General features: G+C 30.3%; 1 protein-coding gene across 1 annotated transcript; it reads right to left on the minus strand.

The window, feature by feature from the left end:
• Positions 1-10,538: 10,538 nt before the first annotated feature.
• On the minus strand, positions 10,539-16,454 carry LOC111036826 (glutathione S-transferase-like). Its single transcript, XM_022319045.1, has 6 exons — positions 16,320-16,454; positions 15,771-15,938; positions 12,788-12,955; positions 12,539-12,681; positions 11,833-11,947; positions 10,539-10,798 (listed from the first exon to the last, which is right to left on the minus strand). Exons 1-6 carry the CDS (start codon positions 16,378-16,380, stop codon positions 10,746-10,748), a joined length of 708 nt encoding a protein of 235 aa, XP_022174737.1. The 5' UTR covers positions 16,381-16,454; the 3' UTR covers positions 10,539-10,745.
• Between the last annotated feature and the right edge of the window lie 903 nt (positions 16,455-17,357).

Below are 17,357 nucleotides of genomic sequence, written 5' to 3' on the forward strand. Positions count from 1 at the left end.
CATGTAGAGAAAATGGCCATATCAACATTTTATGAAAATTTAAAGGATCTACGGTTATTACTTATTAGTTATTGAGCTATTCCATGTGTTATTGCGTTTAGCTAAAGATCTAACCTAGTCTATGGCTTATGGTTATATGACTTATATGTACCAAAAAACAATGATTTTGTCGAAAATTGGTTTTGAGTATAAAAATTCTGGTTTTCCTTAATTTTTTTTTCTCGGCTCTTTTGAATACTACTTGGGAGATTTTTTACTTTTGACCTCCTAGAGTACCAACTAGATAAGTAGTAGTAGATATGCTTGCCTGCCAGAAAAGATAAAATAAAATCAAGCTGGAGTAAAAAATCAAAGCCTTTTTAATGCCCCAAAAGGTGACGACAGACACAAAAAACACACATTATTGAAAAATCAATACCTCCATTCATCGATTCACTCAGAGTATAAAATGTAATGACATAATGTTTTTGGAATGTAACGACTAACGAGTAATTTAGAATGTATTTTTTAAAAGTAATTCGCCAAGACTGCTGAGGAACCTACTGAATAATCATTTTATTTTAGGAAGTCGATATAGACATACATATTATGCGATCTACGAGCACGCAATAATTAATAACATAATAAGTAGGTATAGGTACAGCCGTACAGATATTATCAAAGTCACCGCGGCGATGATACAGTTTATTAAAAGAACCTCAATGTTCGTATATTACGTTACTGAATGTATTTCTGCTTTAAATATAATACTAATAACGGGAAGTAATTATGGTAATATGGTAGCCGGTAGCGGATAGGTATAATTTGATTTACATTTTTATTTCACGCAATATTGTGAGTCGTTTGTGTTGATTGTGATCTTGTCAGTAGTCACGTATTCTATGTTGTACATTTGCACCTATACTGGCTATACTGTACCTATTACTATCGTTATTTAGTAAACCTCATACGACATACAGTCATACTTCATGAAAATTACACGGATTTTGTAATAATCCGTTATATAGTGTCCGTAAGTCTGTACATTATACTTATACATAAGTATCAGAAGGGTTACTATAAGTGTAAAACAACAATAATTGTTAACAATAATTATTACCAAATTTCTGACAGTAAATTCAGTCTTCAATAACTATTTTTAAATAATTAAATAATTTTAGAAAAATGTAATTATTGCTCTTGTTTATATTTAAATTATGCTTATATTGTACCTAAATAGTGTATTATGTTGTATTTCACTTGTACGTTTTTTGGTACTTGCAAAATTATACCTTAGTGAATAGGGATCATTAACAAATACAACAAAATCCTAGACGTTTTCATAGGTCGGTATCCAATTTTTGTATACAGTTTTGTGAATAAAGCAAGGTCAAGACTAAGATTTGGTCTGCCAGCCAACCAAGACTTTCATATAGGTAGCCGCGATTTTCTAATCACTCAAGTTAAACCTTAAACGGCTTAAACCTAACCTGTAAGTTGATGTAACTCAAACAGTCCGCACCTGGCACATTATCACATATCTCTCTATAGATTTTATATTTATATAATATTTTATTAAAATGTATAATAGGTGCCTTTATCCTTTATATTTCTTCCTTCTTTAACTATGTAAGCAAGGTGATTTTTACGTGATTTCAAACGGCCGCTTAAGCAACAGCGCATATTTGAAATCACGAGTTCCTTCACAATTTTTTGAACCCGTTAAACCACAACTGCAAACACAGATATCAAAAATAATATGATTAGAGAACAATTAAGAGGACGCCACACCCGCATGCGTTGTCTCCGTCTTACAAACGAGTAACATACCAAATTTACGCTCAGCAGTTCAAGTTGTATGCCGTTAGCTTAGAAATTAGAGTGAATTAACCTATTATGAAACTTGATGGTAAGAACTTTATCTGTGTTTTGTTGGAAGTTTTTTTTACGATACTTCAGTTTTTAAGCGAGGTATGCTTGTATAATAAATGTAAATTAAAAATGCTCATAACTCACTTAAAAACTGAATTATTGTAAAAAAACTTCCAACAAAACACAGATAAAGTTCTCACCATCAAGTTTCATAATAGGTTAATTCACTCTAATTTCTAAGCTAACGGCATACAACTTGAACTGCTGAGCGTAAATTTGGTATGTTACTCGTTTGTAAGACGGAGACAACGCATGCGGGTGTGGCGTCCTCTTAATGATGAAACCCATAGGTGTAATATTGTTAGGTATATCATATAAATGTTGGAAAAACAACTAGTGCTAAACTAGTACCTAATAATTTTATAATATCCACGTATTTACTTCCCGTGAGCGGTAAATTATGTGTCATAAGTTAAGAAACGTTGATCTTTAGTTTATAGTTTGAAATTTAAGTTGTTGACCGTAGGCTTACTAATAAAATACTGTCACATTATAAAGTTAGCCAGGGAAGTACCTATGTATCATATAGAAAATGTTGCGTGTTTGCATCATATTATCACGTACTATCATCATTTATCACGCTCCAAATGTAAGCTCTTGTTTTATTATAGTGCCTACTCAGTAAATAACATATTGTAACAAACTATCTTGCGGCATGATGTAATATAACATTATACCTAATAAATATACTTATTATAGTTGTAAATTTATGTGCTATATTTTACTTAAGCAAAACACAGATAATTATAGCCCAAATATATTTTTTGTTACACCTGCAAAGAAAGCTTGGTTTCAACAAATTAGGGCTATATCTGGCCAGCACCGGATAGGCAAGGTATCGGTCCACCAAGTCTTAAGATTTTAACCGGCCCCAAAAAAGTTAACGGCCCATTTTTCAATAATATTAAGTCATTAATAGCTATCCATATTTTAATAATAACGTCATAAATCATACGATATAAATGATACATATTATATTAAGCTGTTGACATAGATATAAATAATAAATATACTATACTAAGCCGGCCCAAATGTTAAACGGCCCACCGAGTTCAACTCGGTAACTCGAAGGCTCTATCCGGGCCTGTATCTGGCTATATTGATCCCTGCCATGTAGCAAGGATTTAGAATCTCGTGCTATGAACCTGTAGATTTTAGTTTTAGGACGATAAGATTATCGTAATCATATCAATGTTTATAGAGCATCCCCTCCATGATGACTTTATTTCCATTACTTATATACATATTCGCCTTCAAATATGTATAATATAATTATATTATAGTGTCTTCAAAAAGTGAATATTTCAATTTAAACTCATATTTACCAATTAAATTATACACATTAATCGCAGAACGAGCTTGAATTGAGCGATGGACCAATCCTTAACCTTTATGTACCATAACCTTTAATATTTTATGATACTTTTACAACTATAAAAAAAACAATTTATGCGCATATATAAGTTACTATTATAATATGGCTCTATTAATTATTTTAGGGTATCTACTCAATAATTATGTGTAATAAACGATGTACCCACCAGCGTGATCTCAAGGATTTAATACCGCTATGGGCTTGTATTGTCGCAATATTGACCGGCATTGTCACCAATGCGAGATTGAGATAGAGACTGACGACCCATGCCCGTTTAATGCCTGGCCCGTAGGGCCGATATCGTAAATAATTTCGATAAATGATAATCGTACTCGTACATTGAACATGTCGTGCAATAGTTTTCCTGCACCACCGTCTAAGAATATTCAATAATTGGGTAGTTTGGTACATTTTTTGAATTTTTCAAACATGAACCGTTGTAACCTACAGTCGGCTAGATTAGTCAATGCCTATAGTCTATAGATTTCTATTTTTAATGCATTTGAGTATAATATATTATTAATTATTATATAATTTAAAAAAATATTGAAGTTTTGCGGTCACGCATATCTTGGTAAAACACTAAAGTGATAAGAGGTTCTTCTGATGAAATAATTGTAGTGAACAACTGTGAGTGGTTTTGTAGATAAATATATTATCTGGATAATTAAAAAACTTATACCGACACATAGACAACTATTTTATACTTTTGCTGCTACTGGATGGAATTTAACATAATTACGTATATACGGGCGAATCCAAAATGTATTATATCTATTGATGACTATTATCGTAAACATTATAATTTATAAATTATCTATACACCAGAATCTTTTAAAAAGTGTATTCGTCAAGTACAACCAGTCATAAAATAAAGTCGACTCGTATAATGAATAATAATATAGGTATGTATAATGTTGTCATGTTTTATATTATGTTTAATTCTGTATAATAATTATAAAATATTTAAACATGTACCTACTTATAAATCCAAAAATAAATTAAGTTTCTTAATCATTAATGTAACAGTTTAAATTTTAAATTGTATTTGGTAATAATTAACTACTTACTGCTTGTAAAAAATACATACGATAATATGCGGTTATGCATTATTAATATCTGAGTATATGACTATAAATATGTATATGCCTAATATATATGTAGTATAATATTATAGTATACTAATTATAATTTATATTTTATCATTATATTCTTATTAAGCTATTAATTATAATAACTAATAGCTATAACTGCAGTAAAATATGTGAATAACTGAGTAACTGCGCAACTGTATAATATTATAGATATAATAGTTTATAATAACACATTACATAGTATGTACAAATGTAAGTATATCAAGTATAACTGTCATTAAATAGCGTGAGTGATAGGTATATAATACATAATAGTACCATCGTTTACATTTCTAATATACTGCGATAAGCCCATAACATATGAGTTATAATAAGCATTTCTTTAATAAATAGTTTCGTAGGAATAAGCCACGATCGTCCTATTTCGGACGATTTTGGACTTATTTATTTCCGTTGGTTGGATAGCTTTGAGCCACAGCCTGATGCGGTCTTCAACCAAATGCGTTGTTGCTAAGCAAATCCTTTAATCCCGTGTTTATATTATATTGTCTTAATAAGTATAGCAGTTAGGTAAGTTATGTTGTGTTTCCTAACTAGGTATGTTATTCGTTGTGTAGTCGAACAAACAAGTTTCGGTGGCAGTGGTAGAATCATATGTTGATGTATAACACTTAATGTCTAAAGTAAAACGTAAACATCTATGTTTAAAAAATGTTAAAAACAAAAGGACGGTGAAATTAAAAGTTAACAATAAAATTAAAAAGCGAATTTAGCAAAAATGCTCAAAAGTGTAATAATTCAAAAAGTTTAGGCAAGATGAAAGTGCTACAGATTTGCGAATTGATCGTCTACGATGATAACATAAGAAATTGCTTGAAGTACTTGATTGAATTCATTAAGATTTACTAGCAAATATAAAACCCATTTCAAAAACTCTCATTTTAATAGCAGGTGAACTTGGTGTATTGTTCCATCGATCGAATAACTCCGATAGTTTTTCTACAAATTGTCACCAATCTAGGTATTTCAATAAAGATATAGATTATAGATAATAATTATTATAATTAATATAAACATGCAAAATTTAAAAAAATCATGTATATAAATTATAAATTATATAGTAAAAAATTAAAAATAATAATTCATTCAGGTAAACATAATGTTGATCCGGAAAAATTTATGAGTTTTAAAATTTGTGAGAGTTTACCACCATCCGTTGTTTCTTGTGTTTCTGACCATGGATTTGTTTTTATAGTTCAAAATATATTATTCTTTACAGGGATCAGTGTTCGGACTTTCGGAGTGTTAAGACCAATACTACCATCTCACATCATCACGAATAGTTTACTGACCTATTCCATATTATTATAATATGTAACCCACATAGCAAATTGAAAATAGGTATTAATACTTTTAAGATATTTGAAAAAAGGTTGTCTGTTAAATATTTGATTGAAAATATTGTTGAGTCATCTTCAAAATATTTAGTGAAAATATATTTGAATTCAAATATTATAAAAACATTTTCGAAACGTTTTTAGTGATATTATATAACCTACTGTTAGTACTAGAATGACAACAAATATTGATGTATTTTTTTTTACTATACGTTATCTCTCGCAACATATACACTCACACACACGCACTTGCAAACACAATATACCTATCGTGCATACTCTTTGTACACACACACAACAAAAGTTTTTTTTTACAAATTATTATCGCCTCAACTCATGAGGGTTCATTTAACAATTCACCTACTTACTTAAAACTTGTGAATATTATAAAGTGTTAAGAAAAATGTACTGAACATAATATTCACACCTATCGGCTGTCAACTAATAATCACAATTTACCGGGCGCGAAAAGGGTACCAAGGTAACAAACGGTCTACAAGGGGCCTGTATTTTCTTTGTGTCGGATACACATTGTCGGGTGAATGTGTATGTATATTCATTTGGTTGTGTATTGTCCTACACTTCTGCAGTTTTATACTTATAACTGTGTATGTATATGTATACCTGTATTCTTACCTTTACGATGCTCGTTGTTATTTTTTCAATGACTTCATAAATCTTATTCGCTTACGAGTGTAACACGATTGCGCCCGTCCTACATTTTTACCCGCAAAAAACGCAACACGATTGGCCCCGTGGAACACATATTTTGCCCGTTGAAAAATTTTCCAATACACCATTTAAAAATACAGCCAGAGTGGTAAACTCATAGTTGAAGTCGAAAATTTGAGTTAACCAAATTCGACTGTCTTAATACATGGACACTTGGCACTATAACTTGGCTCATTTATTTTTGTAATACCTAATAAGATAATTAATTTAACTAAAAAAGCAAAATATTGTTAATCTAGAACAATTATTAAAGGTACCTACATTATTATAGTAAGACAGGAAACAGCGGTACATGCACAATAATCAGTACCTACATGAAAGAGATTAATAATATAAACAAATCAATTGATAACTCTTGATAAACAAATAATGTTAAATCTAGGTGTGGGCGCAATGGGTGTGCAGCCAAAATAAATGTATTTGTATTAAATTAATTACTTTATACTTATTATAATGAGAACATTAATTTCATGAAGATCGTTATAATATAGGGTGTGGGAGCAAGGCCCTTTTGTATAATGTACATCATTTTAGCACTCCTCAAATCGTTTATGATCGACTGTCGAGTAATATAACATTACATTATTATTAAATAGGTACGAGATACCTATAGGCTATAGGCACCTACTTGTAATATATAATAGTTATACATTATCAAATATAATCAGTAAGTACTATGCAATTATTGTTATCACCTTCGTAGTTATATACTATAATTTTAAGTGAAATCAAACAAAAAATAATATTTTATAAGATATAACTTGTTATTACTACAATTTCAATAAAAAAAGTTGACATGACTCGAATTCGATCAAAAATAACAAAAATTAACGATAAATAGCATATAACAATAAATATCCATAAAGACAACTGTTTTCCTTCAAGCCACGTTAGTTGTAGAGGCAGACACTTGACACACATGTATTTGGCCCACCCACTTTAGCGTATCGACACTAAATCTTCAATAATATTTTGAGTTATTTTCGAAACCACTTTATATACTATTTGAATTTAATTGATAATATACTGTATCTTATGTCATTGGAGGCGGGTTTTTTGACGATTATGAATCAACGATATGAGATTTTAAAAAAAATAAAAAAAGACATGTTACTTTATTTTTAACAGGACATTTTTTGATTACAATTTCAAAATTTTTGAACACGCAGTTGTACCAACAGTAAAATCAACTTTATTTTTTTTACATTTATTTTTTAATGGGTTCTAGTAAAGCTTTTTTTCTGAAAATTTTGATACCTAATTAAATCATCAATTTTGGTTCACTAGTTTATTAGCTATAGTCCTCTTAAGTTTATAAATGCATTAATACTTTGAATTGAAATAAATGGTATACATTTAATTTAAAAGAGCTAAATATTTTTTCTTTCGACTATCTTTTGATAGACTAAAATCGATCATTTAATGAGACGCTCCAAAAATAAATGTTGTCATTTTAAGATAATACATTTTCGATAATACGCATAATCAATTTTGGTAGAGAATGCAAATTATTTTACTTAACTACAAAATAAGTAAAAATAATATTACATTTTGAGAAAAACAGTGAATGTTATTCAGTGTTTTATATTTAAACACTCAACGATTCTCATGTAATATTTCCATTAATTTTAAAAACACAAATGTTCGATACTTAAGTACTTTCAATAGGTCATTTTATAAATATGTATTTGTAGTTTTTGAGACAATTATGAAAATAACAACAAAATTATCGTAAAGGTGTATACTAATACAGTGAACGTGGTTTTAATTAATTTTATTTTTAATTGGTTAAATGACTTAAATAAAAGGCCAGCAATACCAGACTAATTATATGGACCCTATCACCCAATCAATATTAGTATCAAGCTTCAATACCATTGAACTTTTTATTCCATCTTAATCCTGCCTGGATTTTAAAATATTGAAAAACATCTGAACATCGTATAATATTATTAGTAGCTATACAAATAGCTATAACTCCACCACTGTTGTTGTAACCTAGCAGTACAGTTCACTTGGAATAATTATGCATCGTTGATTAAAAAAAAATACTAAGACTTCGGTCATTTTGACTACTCAACTCTAGTGTAATTAACCATTTTTTAAGTTTTCTATTACTTATAAGATTAGTGATTACTAGGTATATTTTTACTCCCGGGTTTTTATTTACTATATAATTCATAATATTATACCTAAAACCATGATCATTGCATTGATTGGTCACAGATTATCTTTTATATAAAAAAAAATATATTATATAATGTACCATACCAAGTGGTCGACATGAATCTTTCATTTTTCGTTAGTGTCCTAATAGTTAATACGACTACCAATTACTGCTTAAGCTGTTGAGACAGTTATTCTATTTTCTCATACAATTTATATTTTTTATATTTTAAACCATAAATTAAATTCCACGGCGTCGCGGATAGTCCATTGGGTACACCAATGTCGTGTGGTTTGTCTTTCTTATGTTTTAAAATATGTATATCGTATATAGGTTGAGGTACATCTATGAATACAATGTAAGTAAATGGTTATAATTATAAATATATCTCAATAAGATAAAATGAGTATAATATGTCTATAACAAAAGAATTTAACTATGGGGTAGGTAAGATTAGAATGAAATAATTGACTATAGTTTTTAGTACTTATTGAAAAATAGTAATTTAGTTAAAATGTTACAAATAAATTATTATTATTAATAATGTATGATAAAGTAAAGTATTTAAATATTAACAGTGCTGAATTCGATCACATAAAATCGTGTCTAAAGTAGCTACAGCTAACTTCAGATATATTTTATTAGCACATTCGCCACCGATGACATAACTACGGAGGAAGTATGAGTGTTGTATCAGTGGCGAATATAAGAAGTTTAGAAGACCATGCAATGCCAAAAAATGGACACCGACCCACAGGCCACAGCCCAAAGAATTTGTTGAGCCAGTTACCATCTAAATATGAACTCAAATATTGTTTTTGTTTACCTATAACTATTTTTTATTTATGTAAAGGGTTTTAGGGTTTTAGGGTCTAGCGTTATTTAATTTTGAGTTATGGTAATCGATATTTGGTAGTATTAAATTAATTGTTTATTGCTAACTGTTAAGTACCTATCTAAACATTTAAATTGTATGGCCTTTAATAAATTATCTTACATACATACCAATAATTCTTTGTTGTTCATTATTTATTTAAGATGACTAAATAGGTTAGTAATTACTTGTTAAAATAAAATATAAATTCTTAGATTTATCATAAAAATTGAAATATTAAATATATACAACTTGTAACAACTTGTATGTAACCACCCATGAGCTTAAATGTCTATAACTGGCACACAACATCGCTGTACCATTATTTACATAAACAATACAAAAAAATCCAAATTATTTTACTGGTTATTATAAGTTATCAACACCTATAAATATTATAAAACAACATTACATCATAGTTTTCATAATATAGATTATTTTTGATACGAGATAAAGTGTTCGACATAACTATGGCATTCTTCGTTAGTGTCTTAATACGGCTACCAATGACCACTTAAGCCGTTGAGCCAATTATTCTCGTTTTTCATAAAATGTATGTATGGGCTTTCAATAGGTACATGCTATTTTTTTTAGTAATATTCATGTAATATACTACTAAACTCTTAACATAACCAAATTGTACAACTGTTCATCAATAATTCGACCATCCACTATTGATTTTGGTCTCTAGTATTTACTTGAGAAATATGTGTTGCAGTCCAAACGACTGACCATTTCACACCCCACCATAAAATGACTTAGTCAAGTCAGTATAATATCACTTTAGCAACCATGAACCATTGCCCAAAAGCTGTTCATTGATATATACTACATATATCAATATATGAAACACATTTATAGCCTAACCTAATCCGATAATTGGCTCATATTAGTTGGATTAACTTAATGTCTATAGATAATTTTAATAAAATAAATAATAACTCTTAAAATATCTTCAATAAGTATACGGAAAGAAACACAAATTATATCCCTAATTGTATAATGTAGACTTTATTAAATTTCATATAACTTTTCAAGTGCTTTACTTTCACATAAAAAAACGCTATTTTAATTATATTACTATATAATGTGTACAAATATAGTTCATCTGAATGAGGTACAATAAAATTAAAAACAAATTTTTTTATTATTTTAATTAATATAATAATATGTGCTTCATAATATTGTTTGATATTCAATAATCAACTGTTGGTCGTTTGGCAACCCATGCCTTAATTTGAGGTACAGTGTAACGAGACAAAACCGGACGCCCCATACCTGTGGCGCACTCTCGTTACCAACAACCGGTCCTCACACAAGTAACACTACCACGCGCTCTCGTGTAGCAATGTCGCAGCTGTACTGCGGAATAGGGACACATCGTCTCACAGAGAGCGCAAATCTCAATCTCCGTTGCGACGACCCGCCGCCCAAGAGGGTAAAATGGTTTTGAGATGGAACCCCGTAACTTAAAACCCTTTTAAAGATGTCCTTAGAATCGGAACACCGTAAACTATCGGAAACTGAATTTTAATGGGTTTTAAGTTACGTACAACTTACCCTAATATTCAAAAAACGGTTTATGGCTTCACATACCACCTGAGGGTCAGGAATACTAGAAGTATAGGTCAGAAACAGTGCAGAAGATGACATTCTCCCCGCTGAGTGAGGTTATCGGTGAGCCGGACGATAGATACTATCGTTATACACGGACATCGATTTCCGAACTATATCCAGCACTGCCCTCTCAGACTGAGTAAGCCGGACGATAGCAATATCGTTATACACGGATACTCAAATAGTCTGTACCGGCCCCCCCCCCTACGCCGTCCAAGCCTCCAGAGTGACTACAGCACGCCGCCGTCCGAGCAGAGCCAATACTGTCCGTCCAAGCTTCGAAAGTGACCACAGCACGCCGCCGTCCGAGCAGAGCCAATACTGTCCGTCCAAGCTTCGAGAGTGACCACAGCACGCCGCCGTCCGAGCAGAGCCAATACTGTCCGTCCAAGCTTCGAGAGTGACCACAGCACGCCGCCATTCGAGCAGAGCCGATACTGTGAGTTAAATGTTCCGATTCCCACCCTTCAGTTTGTAATCCCCAGAAACATTTTAAATGTACACTCTGTATCACGAGTATAACGGAGGTAATTCCTCAAAAGAAAATCTTGTTATATTACAACATATGAATATTGTATCAAACTCAGATGATGAGCCAATTGGGTCAGACGTCACATATAAATAAAAATAAATTGTCGACAACCAATTGCGTTTCATTACAACAGCTAATACTTTTTCTTTAAGTGCTTTTAATTTTGGACGACCCTCTAACAAATCAATTTTTGTCATATAATTCAAATAGTCTAAAATAGCTACAAAAAATAAATCAGCCCACGACAACTGAAAAAAAAATATACATTATAATTAAAATGTAATAATTATTAACTTCTAAGATATGTAAATACTTAGACTGTTTAAGTTAAATATTAATTAATTATAATAAATTAAAAACAGAAAAAACATTAATTTATACATAGCAATAATGAAATCATAAGTTATAGACTATTAGACTATAGTGTTATTCTTAAAACCAAGTATTTGGAAAATTAAATTATATTGAATTTAAGAATAGAAACATTAAACACACAAAACCTGTCTAAGAGCCTAAAATGTACGAGGGGCACAACAGTTTGCAAAAGACCGTGTAAAAATTAACATTTGTAATTCTGCAATTTTTTTATTTAAGTATTTTAAACTTAAAAAGAAAATAATAAAGAGAGAAACGAGAGTACATATCAGGGACAGAAATAATTAGGATCACGTGTAACACATGTAATTAAATAAGAAATACAAAAGACAGTTTATTGTACCTAACTCAATAATTTAAGAAAATCGATTTTAAATTGAGTTGTATTCAATGTTTGACATACAGTATCTATTTAGGTTTCAGATCAATTATAAATAGGTTTAATCGATTAAAAGCATAGTTACCTTTCCATTTACAAAGTATCCATTATTGTCTTTAACATTTTTTTCAAATTTATCCATATAGAATGGAACTGTTTCATTGATCAAAGGTGCATATTTTGCTTCTTTAGTTTCCTCATTTGTATCATATGTATATGATGCCATTGCTATAAAAATAATATATATTATATAATACTTACCACCCAACTTAACATTAATAATTTAAACAATATTAACTATATTTTATAATCACTAATAGATAATAATATTTACCTTGTCGCAAATCATGAATGTTATCGACAGCAATATCGATCAACAAAGACTCCCAGTCATCACTACCAGCTAATCCAGCTTTTTTGGCTAAATAACGAGTAATAGCTGTTGATTGATTCAATACTTTGCCATCAATTTCCAACACTGGAACTTGGCCAAATGGCATTGCTAAGACAAGTAAAAACGATATAGGATTTAATACTTAAGGATATAATATTTATGATCCCCATATAATATATAAATATCTATTATCTACATATTAAAGCCACACACCTATAAATGAATGGAAAGAGCCTACCAAATCACCTTGCCTAAAGTTCATGGATAAGAGATAGAGTGAGAGAGAAAAGCACTGTTGTGTCCCAAACGCGTAGTTATTTTTCTCTCGGCTACGTCATCCGCTGTTTACTCTCTCTAAGCTCTGTCCATTAGTGTATTGATCCATGATCAAAACCATAATACGATTTATTACAGACAGAGACTTAAATATTATTAAGAGTCTTTGATTATAGGTAATAAATCACCACATACCTTTTACTCATAGTCCGAGCTATGTGGCCTATATGCGTTGTGCCTTGCGAGCCGAGATAGCTATAAGTATTACGTTCCTGAGTGACAGATGCACATTGCATGCACTTAATTAAGTATGAAACTGAATATATATTATTTATTTCGTATTCTTGTACCTATTAAATAGATATTTACACAATTTTACAAAAACACCTACTCAAATCGTTAAATATCTGGATTTCAAAATTAAAGTATAAGTCAGCCCATGTTTGACCACCGATAGTGAAACACGTGTGTCATCGCCATTGCGTTTTTACCCGCTCTCGATAAGCATTTTTCTATAGACATGCATCTAAGCAAGTAATATGGATATTAAAGAATGCCATAGGACCTGTAATTAACTCGAACAAGCAAATAGGCGAATGCTTAACGTTAACACTTCAACATCTTACAAAAAAACTAATACTAACTGTACATCATTTTCTATGCATAATGTAAGTCATGCAAGTATCTCATTTGAAGAACATCAAATACCTACGTCATTAAATCAATACGCAGATTAATTAACCCGGCAAAGTGAATAGTTATATCCAACGTTTATCCCTCTCCCGAGTGTCGTCTGTACATGCGAATTGGACACGCCGCACGCACACGGTACCTAGAACGCGAACGCTCATAAAATACGATACACCACGTAAAACCACGACTGTCTCGCAGTGTACGATAGTATTCAGTATATTATGGCAAACAACAGATGCTGACTGTAACAATACGTGTTGACAGTAGTTCGAACACATGACCGTGTCGACTGTCGAATAACGGAACAGCGGAGGATCGCAGCGGACACGGCGCTGCGTCAAGCTCGACAGCCAGAAAAATACGGACAACAACTTGGAGGAAATATGTCGAAGCTATATTATAAATAGCGCGAAAACGCGTCCGGGTTCGAACTTCGAACAACTGACATTTAGCAAAATTATCTTTCGGTCATCTTCCCCGTGAATGTGGAATATTAAACAAAATACCCAACTATACTCGAATAGAACAAAACATTTTCCCCGACCATAGTTATAAGAGACAACTTCTCAGAAATAATCAAAGAAAAATACCCCCACCATATAAAAATCTTCACAGACGCTTCAAAATTCCCCAATGGTACTGGATTTGCCTCTGTAGAAAATAATAAAATATCTTGAAACCAGAAATTTCTCTTCTAAACGCCAAGTCAGCCAAGAAGCAATCTTTCAAGCGGTGGCTTTAGTGTCCGAAAAAATACTTATATTAGTGACTCTTTCTGTGCACTCAATGCTATTGAGAATCCTTACCCCAAAAATGAAATCATCCAAGCCATACAAGCAACTTAAGAAAAAAAATTGAATTTCAATTTGTCTCCTCTCACATTGTCATAATTGGCTACAAACTAGCTGATAAGGCAGCAAACGAAGAAAAATAGCATCACCAAGCTCAGTAAGAACAAAAAAATAACATTTCAAGACCCACTCATAAAAACCAACAGTCTAATTAAAAGTCACTGGCAAGACATTTGGGAATAGACTCCGATTGAAAATAAACTTAAAGAAGTCAAAACATCAATCGTCCAGTGAAAATATTATTTTCCCTAATCCAGGTACCAAGAAGTACGAGTAGTTGTAGCTGCAAGAACTAGAATTGGAGACTCCCGCTTAACACACTTGCACCTCATATAGTCATACCAAAATAAGACTGCTCGATCTGCGAACTCTAGGACAAACAGTTGACTATCAAACACATCACACTAGAGTGCTCCAAGTTAAACGTACGTGAAGTTTCCCTTCCCCCACCATGACCGATTTATTTGCAAAGTATATACTTATTGTGTAAATAAGCTGCAAATCATTTCCCTGTCCGGAAAACAATTTTTCTTTTTTTTATCAAATTTAAATTTTTTCTATTGAATTTAGATTTTTGATTCAATAAATATTTTTTTTTAATTCATTAGATCTTTTTATTCAACTAATCATTTAAAATATGTTTTTATTTAATTTAGATTTGTTAAGTTAATTTGTAATTGTTTGTTAGATTTAGAGATTTTATTCTATGAAATAATCTAAATCAAATAAAATGCCAAGTTGACCCGACAAATAAGATTTTAGAATTATCCTATTAGGCCTTTTTTATTCTACTTGGATTTTTTTCAACTTAGCTTTTTGATTTTTTTATTTAAATTATTTTTCTTTAATTTTATATTTGTTCTATTGAATAAAAAACCTAAATTGAAAAAAGGACAAATTGTATACAAAAATCTTTATTGGATCAGAAAAATCTTAGTTCAATAAATAAAGCCAAGTTGAATAAAAATTCAAATTTGAATTCAGAAATCTAAATGCATAAATGCATAAACAAGATAAGTTGAATAAAAGCCAAGTATATATGATAACATATCAGTTAAAAATTTTAAGTACCTACATATGAGTCATATTTGATAAAAACTTACTAGGCTTGAGTGCAGGCCATTCTTCTTCTTCAAAACGAACGTCTTCGAAATCGATGTTCAAGTAGGACAGAAGGAATCTCATGGGTTCGCCCATAGCAGTGACGTTGAAGTAAGTAACTTTGTAGGACATTTTTGAATATCTCGTAGTGATAAACTTAACGATTTTAACTAAAACAAAAGTGTAAACATTATAATTATCAGATATTTAATAAAAAGTGTTTACTGGGGTATTTACAAATAATTTAAATTAAAGATAATAATAATATATATTTATAAAACAACATGTGATATATTATATAAACACTCAAATAAACTAAAAGCAGCACACCCTATAAGCAAAGCTTGTGCTGATGGAGTGGTTCTTATCAATTAAAAATATTATATTAGTAATAGCCGATATTAAAAAGTAGTAAGTATAGTACTACAATATTATAAATAAAATAAAATACAAAAAGTTAACTTTAGATTACTAACTAATTATATAACAGATAAATTAAGACTCTTAACAAACTTTTGAAAATAATAAATTAAATAATTTATAAAAGATACCTAAGAGTGTGAATAATTTATCAAACGAAATTCCGTTATAGCTTGTTAAGCAGTCATGCATAACAACAACACTGTGTAGTGTGTACTGTCTACTGTTATAGACTAATGTTTACAGCTATATTATATAGGGTAATTGTAATACTCTAATCTATAAAAAAATAAATCATTCCAACGATAAAAAAAGTATAAAATATCTCGTTTCACCAAATTTTTTTTTGGTATAGGAGTGGGGGATGGTGTTCGGATCGTAGTGGTTGGGATTCGGTCTGTGGAGTGTGGGCACTCAAAACTCAAGGGATTTACATTCAATACCACTACGCCCCTCCATAAAATAACAACGATTACATTGCCTTTTCTCCTATTCGCAGTAGTTTATGATAATTAGCGAATATTATTATTTTTTAATAACATTATCAGTAATAATAAATATTATTGATGACCCTTCGTCAGTGACATCATATCCCACATTAGAATGAAATGATTAATACGTGATTTAAGTGTTGCCAAAATGGTAAAACATTATTACAACTTGTGAATTATGATCCATGTACAAAAAAGTATGAGCCAAGTCTTGAGTTATAAAAATACGATCAATTTTGAAAATCTATACATTTAATATTGAATAAAATATTTTTATAGTACCTTTGTCATAGACCGTAGCAAGATTTATAATAATGATATTGGAGAAAACAAATAAGAACCCCCCACAAAAATTACCGCATTAATATTTATTAATCACTTTATTATTATTATTATTATTATTATTATTATTATTATTATTATTATTATTATTATTATTATTATTATTATTATTATTATTATTATTATTATTATTTGACGTACGACATTCAAAATATTTTTTTTTATCTTTTGAATATTGTATCTATTCTATAGACTATAAAGTAAAACTTATACAAAAACTTCTCTTGATAATTATATTTATAACAATTGATAAAACATAACAAAACTCAATTAAATTTTTTACAGAATTATACATAATGTCGTAATATAAAACAAAAATTATTGTTAATATTAGAA

This window comes from Myzus persicae, unplaced genomic scaffold (assembly GCF_001856785.1).
Source record: "Myzus persicae strain clone G006 unplaced genomic scaffold, MPER_G0061.0, whole genome shotgun sequence".
Classification (NCBI taxonomy): domain Eukaryota; kingdom Metazoa; phylum Arthropoda; class Insecta; order Hemiptera; family Aphididae; genus Myzus; species Myzus persicae.